Raw genomic sequence first — 15,284 nt, 5'->3', positions numbered from 1 at the left:
TGTGTGTGAGGCAGGGGGTGTCGAGGTGTCCACTCTACACACACGTATCGTTTAATATCGATCAACATCTATTTTGACGTAATTGACACGTGTCCACGTAGTGTGTGTGTGTGTGTGCGCATTATTGATCATGTTTTTGGTCCTCCAGTACGTGACATGTTATTTGTAACATTTACTTATTTCTATCATTATTTACTTTATTTTTTCTCACACCTTTGTCCATGTTACACATTAAAGTTTACCCCGATTTATCCATTTAAATAGCTGGGGAATTTTACTGCACTTCTTGTCACGGGGACGACAGTAGGAGTGGGGTTCGAATCAGTGTGCCGGACTGCAGGGAGCAGCTCCATGCGCCCCCCCACCCCACGCAAAGAACGTGTCGCCCCGGTTCTTCTGCACAGAATTCAGTGTGAGTCTCTGTCTCTGTGTGTTAAAATCTCATAGGAAATACACCGCAGTGACGTCAGAGCACCCTGGACACTGTCCCCTCTGCTTGTGTCCTGTCCCCTCCCTCTCCTGTCACTGCACATGTAACCGATGAGCACTCCTGTCCCTTGTTCTACCTGTGTCCTACCACTGTCCTGTCCCCTCACCTGTCCCCACCCCCCCACCCCAGATCGTGTGGACGCGCAGCCCTGGCGACCAGTCCTCGCTGTTCCAAGACGAGCGGAGACTGCGCGTTCTCGGGAGGAACACGACAAGCCCTGCTGTTCCCTCGCTCGCGGTGACGTGGACGCGGTGAGGGGCGCGCGCGCGGGGCTATAAAGGCTGCCGCGGAGGCGCGCACAGCACACGGCAGCGCTCGTCCGCCCGTCGTCCGCGCGACGCTGAACGCGCTGAGCACAGTCATGGAGCTGAAAGCCCGCGAGCAGTGCGCGTTCCCCGCAGAGCCTCCGTGCGCGGGCTCCTCCGCGCACCTGCTGGAGTACAAGAACGCGTGCGCGCTCAGCGCGTCCACCATCTCCAAGGCCGGCGTGGGGATTATAAAAATGGTCACGTCGCGCTGGAGGCGCCGCGACAAGAAAGCGCGCCTCGCGCGCTCCTCCAGCGCCGGGCACCCGCACGCGTCCACGGAGCGGAACCCGCGGCGCCCGCTCGCGCACCCCGCGCTCCGGCTTCTGCCCGGCTGGAAGGCGCGCGAGGAGCAACTGTGCGCCGCCAAGCCGCAGAACCGGCGGCGCATCGTGGTGCTCGGCGCCCCGCGCGTGGGCAAGACGGCGATCGTGCGCAGGTTCCTGCAGGACGCCTTCGAGGAGCAGTACGAGCCCACGGCCGAGGACTTCCACAGCAAAGTGTACCGCATCCGCGGACACACCTACCAGATAGACGTGCTGGACGCGCCCGGCGAGAGGGGCTTCCCCGCGCGCCGCCGCCTCTCCATCCTCACAGGTGAGGTGGGCGCCGCGCCCAACTGGAAGCAGCGGATGGATGAATGGTTGGATGGATGGATGGATGGATGGATGGATGAATGGATAGACAGATAGATAGATAGACCGGTACCACTACCACCAGCACCATCATCATCATCACGGCCAACTGTGGACACACTGTCTGTGTATCAACTCTGCGCAACATTTTCCAGTCACTTTGGACAAAAGAGTCACACAGATATACTGTGTGTGTGACTCACTGTACACGAGCCATGTTATATGATATTACATTATATATTCTAATATTACCCTGTCGTTAGTTCCATAAACGCCTACGTGAATGAAAGTGACCGTGCGAGTGCATTACAATTAATTGCATTATTATATTCATACTGCTGTTATTATAATTACTATTATTATTATTTTCGCTGCAGGGGACATCTTCCTCCTGGTATTCAGCGTGGACGACCGCGGCTCCTTCGAGGAGGCGCGCGCCCTGCGCGAGGAGATTCTCGCGGCAAAGGCGAAGCTCGCGCAGCCCGGCGGGAGCGCGCGCGTGCCGACCGTCGTCTGCGCCAACAAGGCGGACCTGGAGCCGGGCGCGCGCGCCGTGAGCCGCGCGGAAGCGTGCCGCGCGTTCGCGGGCGACTGCGCGCTTTTCGAGACCTCCGCCAAGACCCGCGCGAACCTGGACGACGTGTTCGAGGCCGTGGCGGCGCGCGGCGGCCTCCCCAGCGAGACGCGCCCCTCGCGCCACCGCAGCGTCTCCATGCGCTCGTACCAGGCGCTGCGCGCGGGCCGCAGCAGAGCGCCCCCTTGCGACGTGCCGTACGGAGCCCTGCGTCCCCTGGCGCGGCGGCCCAGCTTCGGCAGCGACCTGCGCCTGGTGCTGGGGGGCCGGGGGGCCGGCAAGGCGGCGCAGAGGTGCCTCGCTCGGTGACCGAAGGCCCGACTCCGTGGATATGGACCTTTTGTACTGCGAGCCGAGCGCCGGCTGGACCGGCGCGCGCCCTACGTACGGCAATGACCGTGTTTTTACCTGTGGAGGTTCCGCAGGGCGGCCTTCCTGTAAAGAACGAGCCGGAATAAAGCGCCGAACTGCAGAGTGTGTGTGCGTCCTGTTGTGTGTCGGTGCCTTGTCTACTGGAGACGGGTCAAAGGTTCGGCCGGACGCTGCTGCGGGAACACACCGGCGCGGCCAAACGCGCGCACGCACGCACACACACACCATTGATGGGCATCCAGGAAGGAGGAGCAAGAGGCCGTTGAGTCAGGGAGGTGACAGCGGTATCGCTGCCGCACACACACGCACACGCCGACAGACACGGGGCCCTTATACGATCAACGGCAAGGTGTGTAACACACCTTTAGGGAAGGTCTCAAGAGTGTGTAAAGGACACCGATCTACAAACCGTGCAGAAATACGACATACAGCACATCTCCTGTTTCATCATACACGCGGCTCCTGTTACCGTAGCGGCCGGAGGCAGTGCCGTGCTCCTAAAGGACGTGGGTTCCAATCCTGCCTCCTGCTGTAAGACTCTTGATCGAGGTATCTTACCACGAATAGTTACAGTAAAAATGGTCCTGCTGCATAGACAGGGACAGTCATGAGCAAAAATATTGGCACCCCTGCATTGTTTTGCAAAGAACCTTACAGGAGGATTTGGTCTCCACTATTATTTCATGTTAATGTTTTCACTTCATAACTTAATATTTCCTTTTAGTCGGATAATGAACAGAAATGACACCGACAAAATTACTGACACCCCGATCAAACAGCGGAAGGGTGCCAATACTTTTGGCCATGATTGTAGATGAGAACTTCGTGGAGGAAACTGCACACGGATAGAAAAAGAGCAGCATGGTTTAAAACCTAATATTGTGAGTTGCTTTGTGGTTCATAATAAAAACTCCTTTCTGTGTCTCTGCAACATTTTTACACCGAGCGGCAGTAAAACCGTTGAAGACAGCGGGGTTAAGTGCACAGCTGAACAGTTCGGCTTGGATAATAAGAGACGCTGCTGTGCCATTGGACATCGCTTCCTGTCATTTCAGGGACCAACAGCGGTGGTCCTGGACGGGCAGCCGAAGGCCCTCGGTGCCGCGCACAGTTCCGGCAATTTCCGTCCTTTCGTTTAAGGCTGTCCTTTATTTCTTTTCCCGGTCAAGCTTTCTGAAGTCTGAAGGCCAGGCGTCACATTCCCCGTGTCCCCCCAGTGTCGGTCAGGGCCACGTGCGAGGAGATCCACACGAGGTGGAGGTGCACTCCATAGTGCGGTGTGGGGGGGGGGGGCAGGGGTCCCCAGCAGGAAGGAGTGTCTCTTCGTCAATTTTCTTTCCCCAAAATAAACATGATTCACTTTAGTGGCTCCCAAGTTATTTTGAAACCATTTGCAGCGGAACTGAGAACACACATCTCAGCCAAATAACACACACACACAATGCCTACAACTGCTTGTCCTGAGCAGGGTCAAGGTGCGCCAGACCCAAGGCTGGGGGGGGGGACACACCCAGGACGGGACGCCAGTCTGCCACAAGGCACCCCAAGCAGCACTCGAACCCCAGACTCACGACAGAGTGGGACCCAGCGAAGCCCGCTGCGTCACCGCACCCCCCTCAGCCAAGTAAACGAGCTTCAATTCAGCGGCAAATGAGGGAATTCAGTTTTAATGGGTGTTTTCGGTTGAATTGTCGTGCGCAAGTCTTATAGCCTTTGCTTCCTCTCCTCACCGAGCGAGACCTTCTTCTGCCGTTTCCTTTCTCAGTGTATGAATGTACTGATGAACGAGAAAAACTTACTGATTGTGAGAGAAGTCGCATGTGGCTGCAGCGGCACATATACAGTACAAGTGCGTAAATAAAAAAACAGATAAACACTCGAGCACCTGAACTAATATCTGCAGACGAAGCAAATCAAGAGTTGTTGAATTCAGTCCACAAGTACAAAAGAATGAAGACCACAGACGCGCACGTGCTGTGCAGTTCATCAGCGCACCGCATGTGTGTCCGTCCGTCCGCCTGCCCACGCACGGCCTTTGTCTGAGCCAACATGTGTGTTTGTGAGCGTGCGTGTTTCTGCATGTGACCTGCTCCCTCATGGGGGTGCGTTGTGTGTCGCGTGCTGCTCTCCTGACGCGCGTGAGAGGCACTCGCACCTGGACTCAGTGTGACAGCGCCGTCCTTCGACGGGAGTCGAGAGCCCACCCCCACAACGGGGGAGCGTGACTGCCGTGCCAGACCCCCCTCCTTTTATTACACTGGAGATACAGCGGCTGGACAAAAGCGATGGAGGGACAATGGGAATGGGGACATCTGTCGATCTGGACATTTTTTTCGTGGGCCTTGAGCTCGGAGAGGAGTCGCGAAGGCGAGAAGCGACAGCGGCACAGCACCGATGAGCGTGTGCATTAAGCGCTGAAGTGACTTGTCTGTTCGAACGTGTCCCCCTTCTCAGTGTGAATGAGATGCTGGCATTAAAATGTCACCATACTTCAATGTTCTGCGACACGAGAGGCCACGGCCGTCCCCAGGTCAGCGTTGATGTCACCCGAGGGGTCAACAGGGAACCGCGTCCCGCCTGGGGCTCTGACGGCACACTCGAACCCGAGGCCGGAGCGCCATTGCCCATGTGCTAGCGCTTGTAGGTGGACAGACGCACATTAGTGCGCAAGTGTGCTTTAGCATGATGCGTTTATCAATTTTCATTCTTTACTTTTGTCAAAATATTAATATTGCTGGATATTCACAGGATGACTGATCTCATTTTGATTCATCAAAGACCTGGAGCAAAAGGGTCACAGAACCGCTTGTCCCATACAGGGTCACAGGGAACCGGAGCCTACCCGGTAACACAGGGCGTAAGGCCAGAGGGGGAGGGGACACACCCAGGACGGGACGCCAGTCCGTCGCAAGGCACCCCAAGGGGGACTCGAACCCCAGACCCACTGAAGAACAGGACTGTGGGCCAACCCACTGCGCCACCGCACCCCCTGTGGAGCAAAAGGGAACAGGCAAAATACTGTGTTGTCATTTCATTTTGTTGATTTGTAGCATCACTCTCTGGTTTGTGAGACACGTGCAATTAGCGGAGAAGTAATGTGGTAAACACAGTGCAAATTCTGCCCCCCTGCAGACCAGCTGCATCATATACTAACATAACTTCGCTGACAGCTTCCCACACCCTGGCTTTTTCTCGGATTTCGTTTTATAAGATGCTTTTTGCAGTGGCTGAACTCTTAGAAAGTTGCTGTCATTCAGTGCCTTACGATGACTATCAGAGTCTCTTTTGAGTGGAAAAGAAAAAAAAACTTGTGTGTCTTCCTTCTGACTCAAAACACTTGTATAACGTCCATGAGCATAGGGGTCAACAGGGGGCGCTACAGACAGCACTGCCAGTGTGGCTGGACAACAGGGGGCGCTACACAGTCACTGCCAAACACACACACGACCAGAATTTCCCCTAAACGCTCAAACGCCTCCTCTTGAAGACAGTGAAGTCTCCTGATGTTGAGACTGCAGCACCAGTTCTGAGTGCATCCGTCACACACGTGACATCCGTGACGACAAACATGCTCAGCTCAGCCTTGTATCGCCATTCCAGCGGAGCACTTGGGTGCGGTGCTGCTGGAGTCCTACAAGATACAAATGACACAACAACAAAAACACTAAAGCAAAGAGACGCAATGCAGCTCATTCAGGTGTGTCACGGTCCATGGAGTGAATACTTAAGCACTCAGTTATGGCGCCTGGTACATTTGTAACTAATATTTATTTGCACAATAATGAGGCCTCATATTGACATTAAAGAGGTTAATTTTGATCAGTGTGAAAAAAGTCTAATCAAATCCATTGCAATTCGCAATTCAGTGCTGGGAAAAAGTGCTGGGGGGGGTGAATAATTTCTGTCGGTGAAAACTGATACTGTATATACAATTCAACATTTTATTTTAGTCTTTCACAAAGTCATTTTGAAGAAGATAAACTTTGAGCAGGTCTATGTAATTCTGAAGTTGGATAATAATTAAAAAAAATCAGGAGTTTCAAATGAAAGAGCGGTAAATTCAGGTTTCCATACATGAGACCAAAAACACACACATTACCTGATTACACTGCTATGTGCTCAGTCCCTTCAGTGTACAAGGGTTCAATCTTCCACACTTTGTGAACAAATTACTAACCCCACCCTGGGTGATGACTGAACTGATGATTGATGTAAATATATATTATTTTAGTCCGCCGTGCACACAGTTCTCAACCTCGTGAACAGAAGTCGTCGGCCGGTGTCCACAGAAAACTGTCTCTTGACCACCTGAAAAGAAGAGCATTAATAAAACCCCCCAGGAAGAGAGGAGTTTTGTTTGCGGTTACTTTTCGTGACAGAGCAGTGGCCGCTGTGGTCATTTCGCAGCGATGTTGGGAAGATCCGGGTTCACAAGAAGAGCAGGGTAAGAATGGACAGTGACCCTGGTGGACATCAGGGGAGTAGGGTTCACGGTTCATGTCGGAGGACATTGTACAAATAAACCTTCCCATGAGCATCAAGGATTCATTTCGGTCATGTTGCCTTTACAAATCCCATTTACATGTGTAAAGATTTGACCTTTTCTTACACACTTTACTGCAGCTCTACATCATTGTCCTTGAAGTTGCTCATGCCCTCAAACTTCACCTATTACCGTACCATAGTAAACACTAAATCCCTCAGTGTGTTATCTCGTGCATTTTTAAATACTGCCTCAGAGCAAAAGTCTTTCCACACTGGCTACACTCATACGGTTTCTCCCCCGTATGAATAAGTGTGTGCTGTTTCAAGTTGCCTCCTTGGGAAAAGCTTTTCCCACATTCCCGACACTTGTACGGTTTCTCGCCAGAGTGGATACGCTCGTGGACTTTCAAGCTACTTTCTCGGGCAAAACTCTTGCCACACTCACTGCACTCATACGGTTTCTCCCCAGAGTGAAGAGGCTGGTGCTGCTTCAAGTGATTCGCTTGCGAGAAACTCTTCCCACACTCAGCGCATCTATACCGTTTCTCACCGGAATGGATCGCCTGGTGTTTTCTTAAATAACGCTGCTGAGAAAAAATCTTCCCGCACTCGCCGCACTTGTACGATTTCTCGTAAGAGTGAATAAGCTGGTGCTGCTGGAACTTGGCCGACTGGAAGAACGTCTTTCCACATTCACTACATTCATAGTGTTTACCGCAGTGAAGAAGGCGGTGCCGTTTAAAGCAACAAGACTGAGAAAAAGTCATTCCGCACTCCGTGCAGCAATACTGCTCACCCGAGCGAATTTGCACATTGATGCTCAGAAGGTCCGACCGACTCGTAAACACCGTTCTGCATCGAAGGCACTGCCATTTCTGGGTTTTACAGGTAACGCCATCAGGAAATGGACGTGTACTCATCTTGCGAGTTCTACCAACATGGAAAGGCCCCACAGATTGTTCCCAAGTTTGGGCATCATCTCCAGCAGTAAGTATACTCTTCTCCCGCTTCAGAGAATTCTTTTGGCAGAGGTCACCGGTACTTTCTTCAGCTGCCGTCTCTGTATTGTTTGGTCCTTCCACTGGAGGACACTGCTCTACCTTAACTTCATCTCTCTCTGATTTAAATTGTTTACATAAAGGACCCGAGCATAATTCACGCACCGGCAAATCTGCGCACTCTTCCTTCACACCATAACGAGAAGCTCCATTAATCTCATTCTCCGTACAAGAAGGTTCCTGTAACTGAAAATGCTGCTGCTGTGTGTTTTCGTCTGTACCATTGTCATCTGACTTATACTGTGTGGGTAAAACACAAGTAGAAGAGTTTAACCGCACCGATGGAGGACAGAACCCCTCAGTAGTTCTGTACTGTAGCTGTAGATCAGTACTGTCCTCCATTATTTTGACCGTGACAATCTCAGATTTAATGTGCTCAGTATCCCGGTGCAGCCCTGAGCCCATCTCTTCAGCACCGAAGCTCTGAAGCTCAGTACAATATTCAGAGTGCGAAACGTGCTCATCTTCAGGCTCACTTTTTACAGACACATCCATGAGTGCTGCTGAGTCCTCAGAGTAAGAGGTCACCGTGTCCCCAAAACAGTGTGATTCACATGGGAGGCTGTGCAGTGACACTGAAGGGTGTTCAGCTCCTGCTCCTGTTTCCGCCATCATGATGATCCTCGTCTCCAGTCTTCCCTCCCTCCTTGTGCTTTCTTACAGTACTGCTCAGCGAGATCCTGGAGGAGAGGCGAGCAAAGGGAGAGCAGTTACCATCAATACAGGGTAGAGTATGTTATGTAAGCAAACATGTACAAGAGTGACACTGAAATTAATCCCCGAGTAAAGGAGCCACTGAGGACTGTGGAAGAGTCACAAAAGGAAAAGGGTTCGGAGAGAAACGGAGGTGCAGATGCTCAGTTTTGTTCCCTGGGTGACGACTGAAGAACTTCACCCATGCTTTATGGACGGACACACACATATATAATCACAACAACAACAACACCGGACACGTGAAACTCCTCTTTCAGGTGTCCGGTTCGGTGTTGTTGTTGTGGTGGGAAAAAAAAAAAAACGGGGCTGCGAACCGCTACGCGGCACACATTACATACACACGGAAAACGGAGACGCTCGTCAGTCACATTAAACTAACGCTGCTGTTAGAAACAGTACAGTAAAATGTTCTTTGCTTTGTTTTGTTTTAAATGAAGCCCCGACACGGATAAGCAACACCTCATACCTGCAGGAAACAGCGCAGCGCAGCCGCCAACAGTAATAAACGCGCTCAGTCGGTCGGTCACAGCGCCACCTGGCGGCTCGCGCTCGGCGGTCCTCCGGCGCGCGCCCACACATCCGTCCGCCGGGAGCAATGGGCGCTTGTCCGGCAGCGGAGGAAACCGGAAGTAGAGATCGAGAACGAGGTAACTGCAGCATTTTGAGCAGTTATGGACGCAAAGGTGGCAAAGGCCGCTTTGTGACGTCCGGTATTTACCACAGTCCCGGCTGAACACAACATGTCGTCCAGGGAGCGTTTGAAGAGCATTTATTGACAACTTACCAATCACTTCATGCTTTTCTCAGTGCTAACACACCTACGAATCATTTACCCTTTTATTCAGCTGGGTAGTTTTACTAGAGTAGTTTAGGGCAAGTACCTTGCTCAAGTCAAGGGAACTACAGTTGGAGTTGGGATTTAAACCTACCTTTTTTTTTATCTTTCGCATAAGAAACCCCTTTCTACCTGTCAAATGCCTTTTCTGCATCGAGAGTGATAATAAAAGCAGTTTCCTGCTTCCCAGCCACGAAGTCTGTAACATTGACAGGACAAAGTACCCTGTTGGAGCCAAACCTGCCGTTCAGACCTGTAGGTTGATCAGGTGTTAGGATTTTTGGGAGGATAGCCTCCAACTCATGCCAAAGTTTTGCTTATGATTTTAAAATCCACATTGAGCAAACAAATTAGTTGAAAAGTGTTCTAATCAATGTTTGTCTTCCTTCGAAATAGACGGATTGAAGCCGTATTCCAAAACATGGCTCTCATTACCATAGGACATAATCCAGGGCAGAAATTCTTTTCTAATTTCTCACTGTACTACAAACGTTCTTATTGCTGGTTTGGTTGGAGAAGGCAGTGAAGCTTCTTGGTCTCGAGTCCTGGAGATAGATGTTGTTCTCTGGGGCTTCATGTTGTTGGTTGCATTGGGTCTGTGTATAGCCGTTGTAATATATGATGGGGTATACCATCTTTTCCTGTGTATCTTGAATGTATAAATCTGTAACAAAGCCTTCAGGCCCTGGAGTTTTCACTGAATTCATGGGCTAGATAGTTTTCCCCACATTTGCTTGGGAGTAAATGTGGCATTTAGAGAAGAACGGTCTGCACCTGAGAAAACTGGAAGTGAAAGTCTTTCCTAATATGATTGTATTTGAACAGGTGAGCCTTTTGGTCATCTTTACCAAAAGACAAGCCGAGCTCACATTTCCACGCCTCCTTCAGTTGGCACATTAGCCAGTACTAGACTTCTTAAAACAAGACAATAGCCAAGGACTGAATTTGGTCAGCGCCAACTGTAGGCTACTCTTTGATGGGCTACATTCAAGTGCCTCAAGCATATATACTAAGAAAAATCACTATTTCATATATCAAAGCTGTTTCATACAGTCAAAGACCATCATCATTCTGCATTTACATAGATATATACAGTATGTATATGCACGACCCTTTTGGCACCCGTTCCCAGAGGCCAACGTGTCTTAAGTATCAAGGGGAGATCTGGGTCACGAACAGTAAGAAAGCACTATGATAATGCAGTTGAAATCCTCAAGTGTATCCTAACATCTACCCAAACTTGACACGCCAAAGGGGACAGAATAGATCAAAAGTTCAGACTCTCCAGACTGAGCAGGCAACACACTGACTCTTCAATCTCACTTTATTATACAAACAGGGTAAAAAAAACATTAAAGAGTCACTGCTACATACAAATAAAAGCAAGACAAACTCATCCACACTAAGCATAGTAGCAAAGGATTCCCGCCTTAAAGACTGTTGTTCTCAGCAGCGTCTCCACATTCACAGTGCACCATTCACCATCGTCCTCAAGCCCACCTCCGGAAACTGAAGAGGATTTCAGGCCACAGTCATTTTAGTCTGCTATCTGTGTACTGGTGGTCCAAAAAACCCCAAACAGTTTTACTCCACTCTCTCTGTCTGCAAATGACATCCCCTATTAACAAGGGGAGAGGTGACAAAATTAAAAGATGTCCCATTACCATGTGACGGACAACAAAATCATTGGTGAATTACATTTCATGACAGATAAGTATGAGTTCTAAGAAATCAAAATTTTATTTCACTGGTATATCTGAAGTAGTAGAAATCTGACTTTCTTTTTGCACTTAACCTCCACTGTATCTTCTCAGCTTGAGTTTGTCACTTTGTACAGTTCACACTGACGAGACACATTTAAAACCTCCATGTGTCCTCTCATGGCTTTTTAAATAGCGCCTCAAAGCAAAACTTTTCCCACATTCACTACATTTATATGGTTTCTCTCCAGAATGAACACGCTGGTGCTGCTTTAAATTACCTTGAACTGAAAAACTTTGTCCACATTCACTACATTTATACGGTTTCTTGCCAGAATGAACAAGCTGGTGCTGCTTTAAGTTGCCTCGAATTGAAAAACTTTGTCCACATTCATTACATTTATATGGTTTCTCACCAGAATGAATACGCTGGTGCTGTTTTAAATGAGCTTTACTTGAAAAATTTTGTCCACATTCATTGCAATTATATGGTTTCTCTCCCGAATGAATAAACTGGTGCCGTTTTAAAGTACCTCCTTGGGAAAAACACTTCCCACACTGAGTACATTTAAATGGTTTCTCACCAGAATGAACAAGCTGGTGCCGTTTTAAGGTACCCTCAACAGAAAAACACTTCCCGCATTCACTACATTTATATGGTTTTTCACCAGAATGAATAATCTCATGCTTTTTTAAGTAATATTGAGAAGAAAAGTTCTTTCCACACTGAAAACACTCAAATTTCAAGCCAGAATGAACAAGCTGATGCTGTTTTAAGTGACCTCTACATGAGAAACTCTTTCCACACTGACTACAGTTATATGGTTTCTCACCAGAATGAACAAGCTCATGCAGTTTCAGCTGGCCTCCTTGGGAAAAACTTTTTCCACATTCACTACATTTATATGGCTTTTCACCAGTATGAACAAGCTGGTGTCGTTTTAAGGGATGTTCATGAGAAAAACACTTCCCACACTGGCTACATTTATAGGGTTTCTCACCAGAATGAACACGTTGGTGCCGTTTCAAGGTTCCTCTGACAGAGAAACACTTTCCACATTCACTACATTTGTATGGTTTGCCATCAGAATGAATAATCTCATGTTTTTTTAAGTAATATTGAGAAGAAAAGTTCTTTCCACACTGAATACATTTAAATTTCAACCCAGTATGAACAAGCTGGTGCTGTTTTAAGTTGCCTCCTTGGGAAAAACTCTTCCCGCATTCACTACATTTATACCGTTTCTCACTGGAATGAATAGACTGGTGCTGTTTTAAGAGACCTCTGCAGGAAAAAACTTTTCCACATTGACTACAGGTGTTTGGGTTCTTGCCAGAATGTACTACAGGTTGTTCTAAAGAATTCTGTTTGCATGTCTGGATATCATTTCCAGCAGTATCTATACTGTTCTCCACCTTCACTGAATTACTTTGTAGAAGGTTATGTGCAGCCTGCACATTATTACACTCTTCCTTTACACTACGATCTAAAGCTTTACTAATTTCTGACTCTGTACTAACAGGTCCCTCTAACTGGGAATGCTGCTCTACCTTTACTTCATCTCTCTCTGTTTTACACTGTTTTGGTAAAGGACAAGGAACAGAGTTTAATTCATTCACCTTCAATTCTGTCCACTCATCCTTTATACAACAAGCAGCTTCACTAATGTCCTTCACTGCACAAGAAATTTTCTGAAACTGAGAATGTTGCTCTACTTTCATGTCATCTGTTTCTGATTTGTATTGTTTGGATAAAACAGAAATAGGTGAGTTTAACTGCTCTAAGGGAGGACAGATCACCTTAGTAGTACTGCACAGCTGTAGATTTGCATTTTCTTCCTGCACTTTGACCAGTACAATCTCGGATTTAATTTGACTAGTGTCCAGATGCAGCCCTGAGCCCATCTCTTCAGCACCGAAGCCCTGAACCTCAGTACAATCTTCAGGCTCACATTTTACACACATATCCACGAGTGCTGGTGAGTCCTCAGCATAAGAGGTCACTGTGTCCCCAAAGCAGTCTGATTCACATGGGAGGCTGTGCAGTGACACTGAAGGGTGTTCAGCTTCTGCCATTGTGATCTTCTGCAGTGCTCACTCCTTGTGTTTTGATGTGCAGCTTAGGGACATCCTGTTTGTCTCCTCTCAGTGTCTATTAGCTCTTCTGTCCCACATGCTGTGCTCTCTGCTCCAGGATTAAAATACATTGGAAAATGCATAAAGAAACAGAAGAAAAATTACTATCAGTATGTGGTACGTACATCTGGTAATACTCACATTGTAACTGTTTAACAGTCCAGTGATGCTGGATAATGTCAATGGCCATGTCAGAAGTGTTACAACAAACAAGCCTCTTTGGTGCACGTATACTACTGCATTTTCTTTGTGAGTAAGTATTTGGAAGTATTTTACCCACTACTTTTTAGAAGCAACATTACCAAGGAGAAGAGCAAAAAGGACCAGGTCAGAAGCACACAAATATAATTTTGATTAACTGAGGAGTTCTATGTGAGAAAGAACAATAAGATATGTTACAAGAACCTTAGAATCTCAATATGAAGACTATTCATATTAAACTTCCTGGTTATATTCGTTAAAAAAAAAACTCTTTAATGTGTAAAGTGAAAGCTTAATCCTGCAAAAATAAACAGATTTTAAGTACTTTGCACTGTTTTCTTGTATATCCCACCTTCAAAACCTTATTTTTACACAGCAAGTGGAAATTAATTATGAAGGGGTTGGATAACATATACATATAGAGGCATCCCTTGATTTCCGAACACTTTTTATCCAAAATTTCGGTATAAACGGCTCTTGGCTTTTGATATGCAATTTTCAATTTAGGGATTTTTTTTTAATTTTAAAAAAAAAAAAAGTTTGACAATGTGTCCAAAGCATGTCTGAAAAAAGCTGAAATCAAAGCATCATGCAAGTGAAGCATAAAATGCTGTAAGGTGCTGGAATTGCTTTGAGAGAGGGGGGCATGATCACAGGAAATGTATGAAATTTAATTTTGATTTCAAAATTCATGGAAAAACTATGTGCCGGTAACATCACACTAAGAGCAAAGGATGAAAATGCAGACAATCCTTTAAAAAAAAAGTCAAAGAGGAGAGCAAAGTAGAGAGGAGCACATTAGACCATCTTGGGGTCAGTCATGAAGCAGAAATGCAGAGAGAGATCTGCACTGAATTATTATAGCCGTGGGAAGAGCTCCAATGAAAGATCTAGAAGAGACCCCACGTGCAAACGTTCCCAGAGACCTAGTATCACTAACCCGATGATACAGCAACTAGTCTAAGCCTTGGTGGTGTTTTAAGAGCAAACACACACAGCCTAACCGCAGTGTGCCCCATGTACAACGCAGGAGGAAGTGGGATTGGAACCAAGCAAGGGCTCAGAGGTGGATACGAAAAGAGTCTTGATCACAAATGGTTTTTTTTTTCTTGATCACAACTTGTCCTGGAAGTGGAGGGAGCAGCAGGCCTCATTGAATCATTGTGTAGGTGGACGTCGTCGGTCACAGGGAATTAAGCTCCGCTGAGGTACACACAGAACCGACTCGACGAAGACCGCAGTATTTAATGCAAAAGTACTTACAGAAAACAGGACAGAAAGCACTTTAAACTGGTAATTTTAAGCAGAAAAGTACAGCCGTCCAACGAGCGACTCCTCCCGCGGTCTCTCATGCTGCGACGGCGAAGCGCCAATAAAATGGGCCCGCCAGAGAAGTACGGAAAGTACAAAGGATCAAAACGCGAGATGGGTAGAAGAGTACGGGGAGACGAAAGGGTCAAAACACGCGAGAAAAATTGCCTCTGTTGGACTTATTTCGCGGTACGCAATGGGTTACAAAGCGCCACAGATTGTCATGGACGTACATTTCATTTTTCACGAATCCCTGAAACATATTTATGTTTCCAGTAAGATAGTTCATATACACGACGTTTTCCTGAAGTGACTTGCAATGTTGTTACCTGAAATTGTTCACCCCTTTCCTACAGCTGCATAGCAATCTCAGATAAGTACCTTGCTGAAGGTACCAGAGCTGGAGGTGGGATTCAAACGTTTGGGTTGAAAGGCAGCAGCTCAGAAATCTTCCAGACAGATAAAATA

The 15,284-nt window shown here is 47.7% G+C and overlaps 2 protein-coding genes across 2 annotated transcripts in view; one reads left to right on the top strand and one right to left on the bottom strand.

The window, feature by feature from the left end:
* Window positions 1-14,878, bottom strand: part of LOC114909086 (zinc finger protein 11-like) — a 334,553-nt gene extending 319,675 nt beyond the window's left edge. The window contains exons 1-3 of the mRNA XM_029251968.1: window positions 14,769-14,878; window positions 11,333-13,353; window positions 7,108-7,579 (exon numbers count right to left, since the gene is read on the bottom strand). Coding sequence (XP_029107801.1) covers window positions 7,108-7,579; window positions 11,333-13,244 — 2,384 coding nt within the window. The 5' untranslated portion in view covers window positions 13,245-13,353; window positions 14,769-14,878. The remainder of the gene's footprint in view (window positions 1-7,107; window positions 7,580-11,332; window positions 13,354-14,768) is intronic.
* rasd2b (RASD family member 2b) lies at window positions 807-2,700 on the top strand. Its single transcript, XM_029252582.1, has 2 exons — window positions 807-1,392; window positions 1,808-2,700. The coding sequence occupies exons 1-2, from the start codon at window positions 852-854 to the stop codon at window positions 2,311-2,313; spliced, it is 1,047 nt and encodes a 348-aa protein (XP_029108415.1). The 5' UTR covers window positions 807-851; the 3' UTR covers window positions 2,314-2,700.
* Window positions 14,879-15,284: the final 406 nt, after the last annotated feature.

The sequence above is a fragment of the Scleropages formosus genome, chromosome 1 (assembly GCF_900964775.1).
Source record: "Scleropages formosus chromosome 1, fSclFor1.1, whole genome shotgun sequence".
In the NCBI taxonomy this organism is placed as follows: domain Eukaryota; kingdom Metazoa; phylum Chordata; class Actinopteri; order Osteoglossiformes; family Osteoglossidae; genus Scleropages; species Scleropages formosus.
Note: the sequence above shows the minus strand (reverse complement) of the source record. Positions and strands in the feature narration are given on the sequence as shown.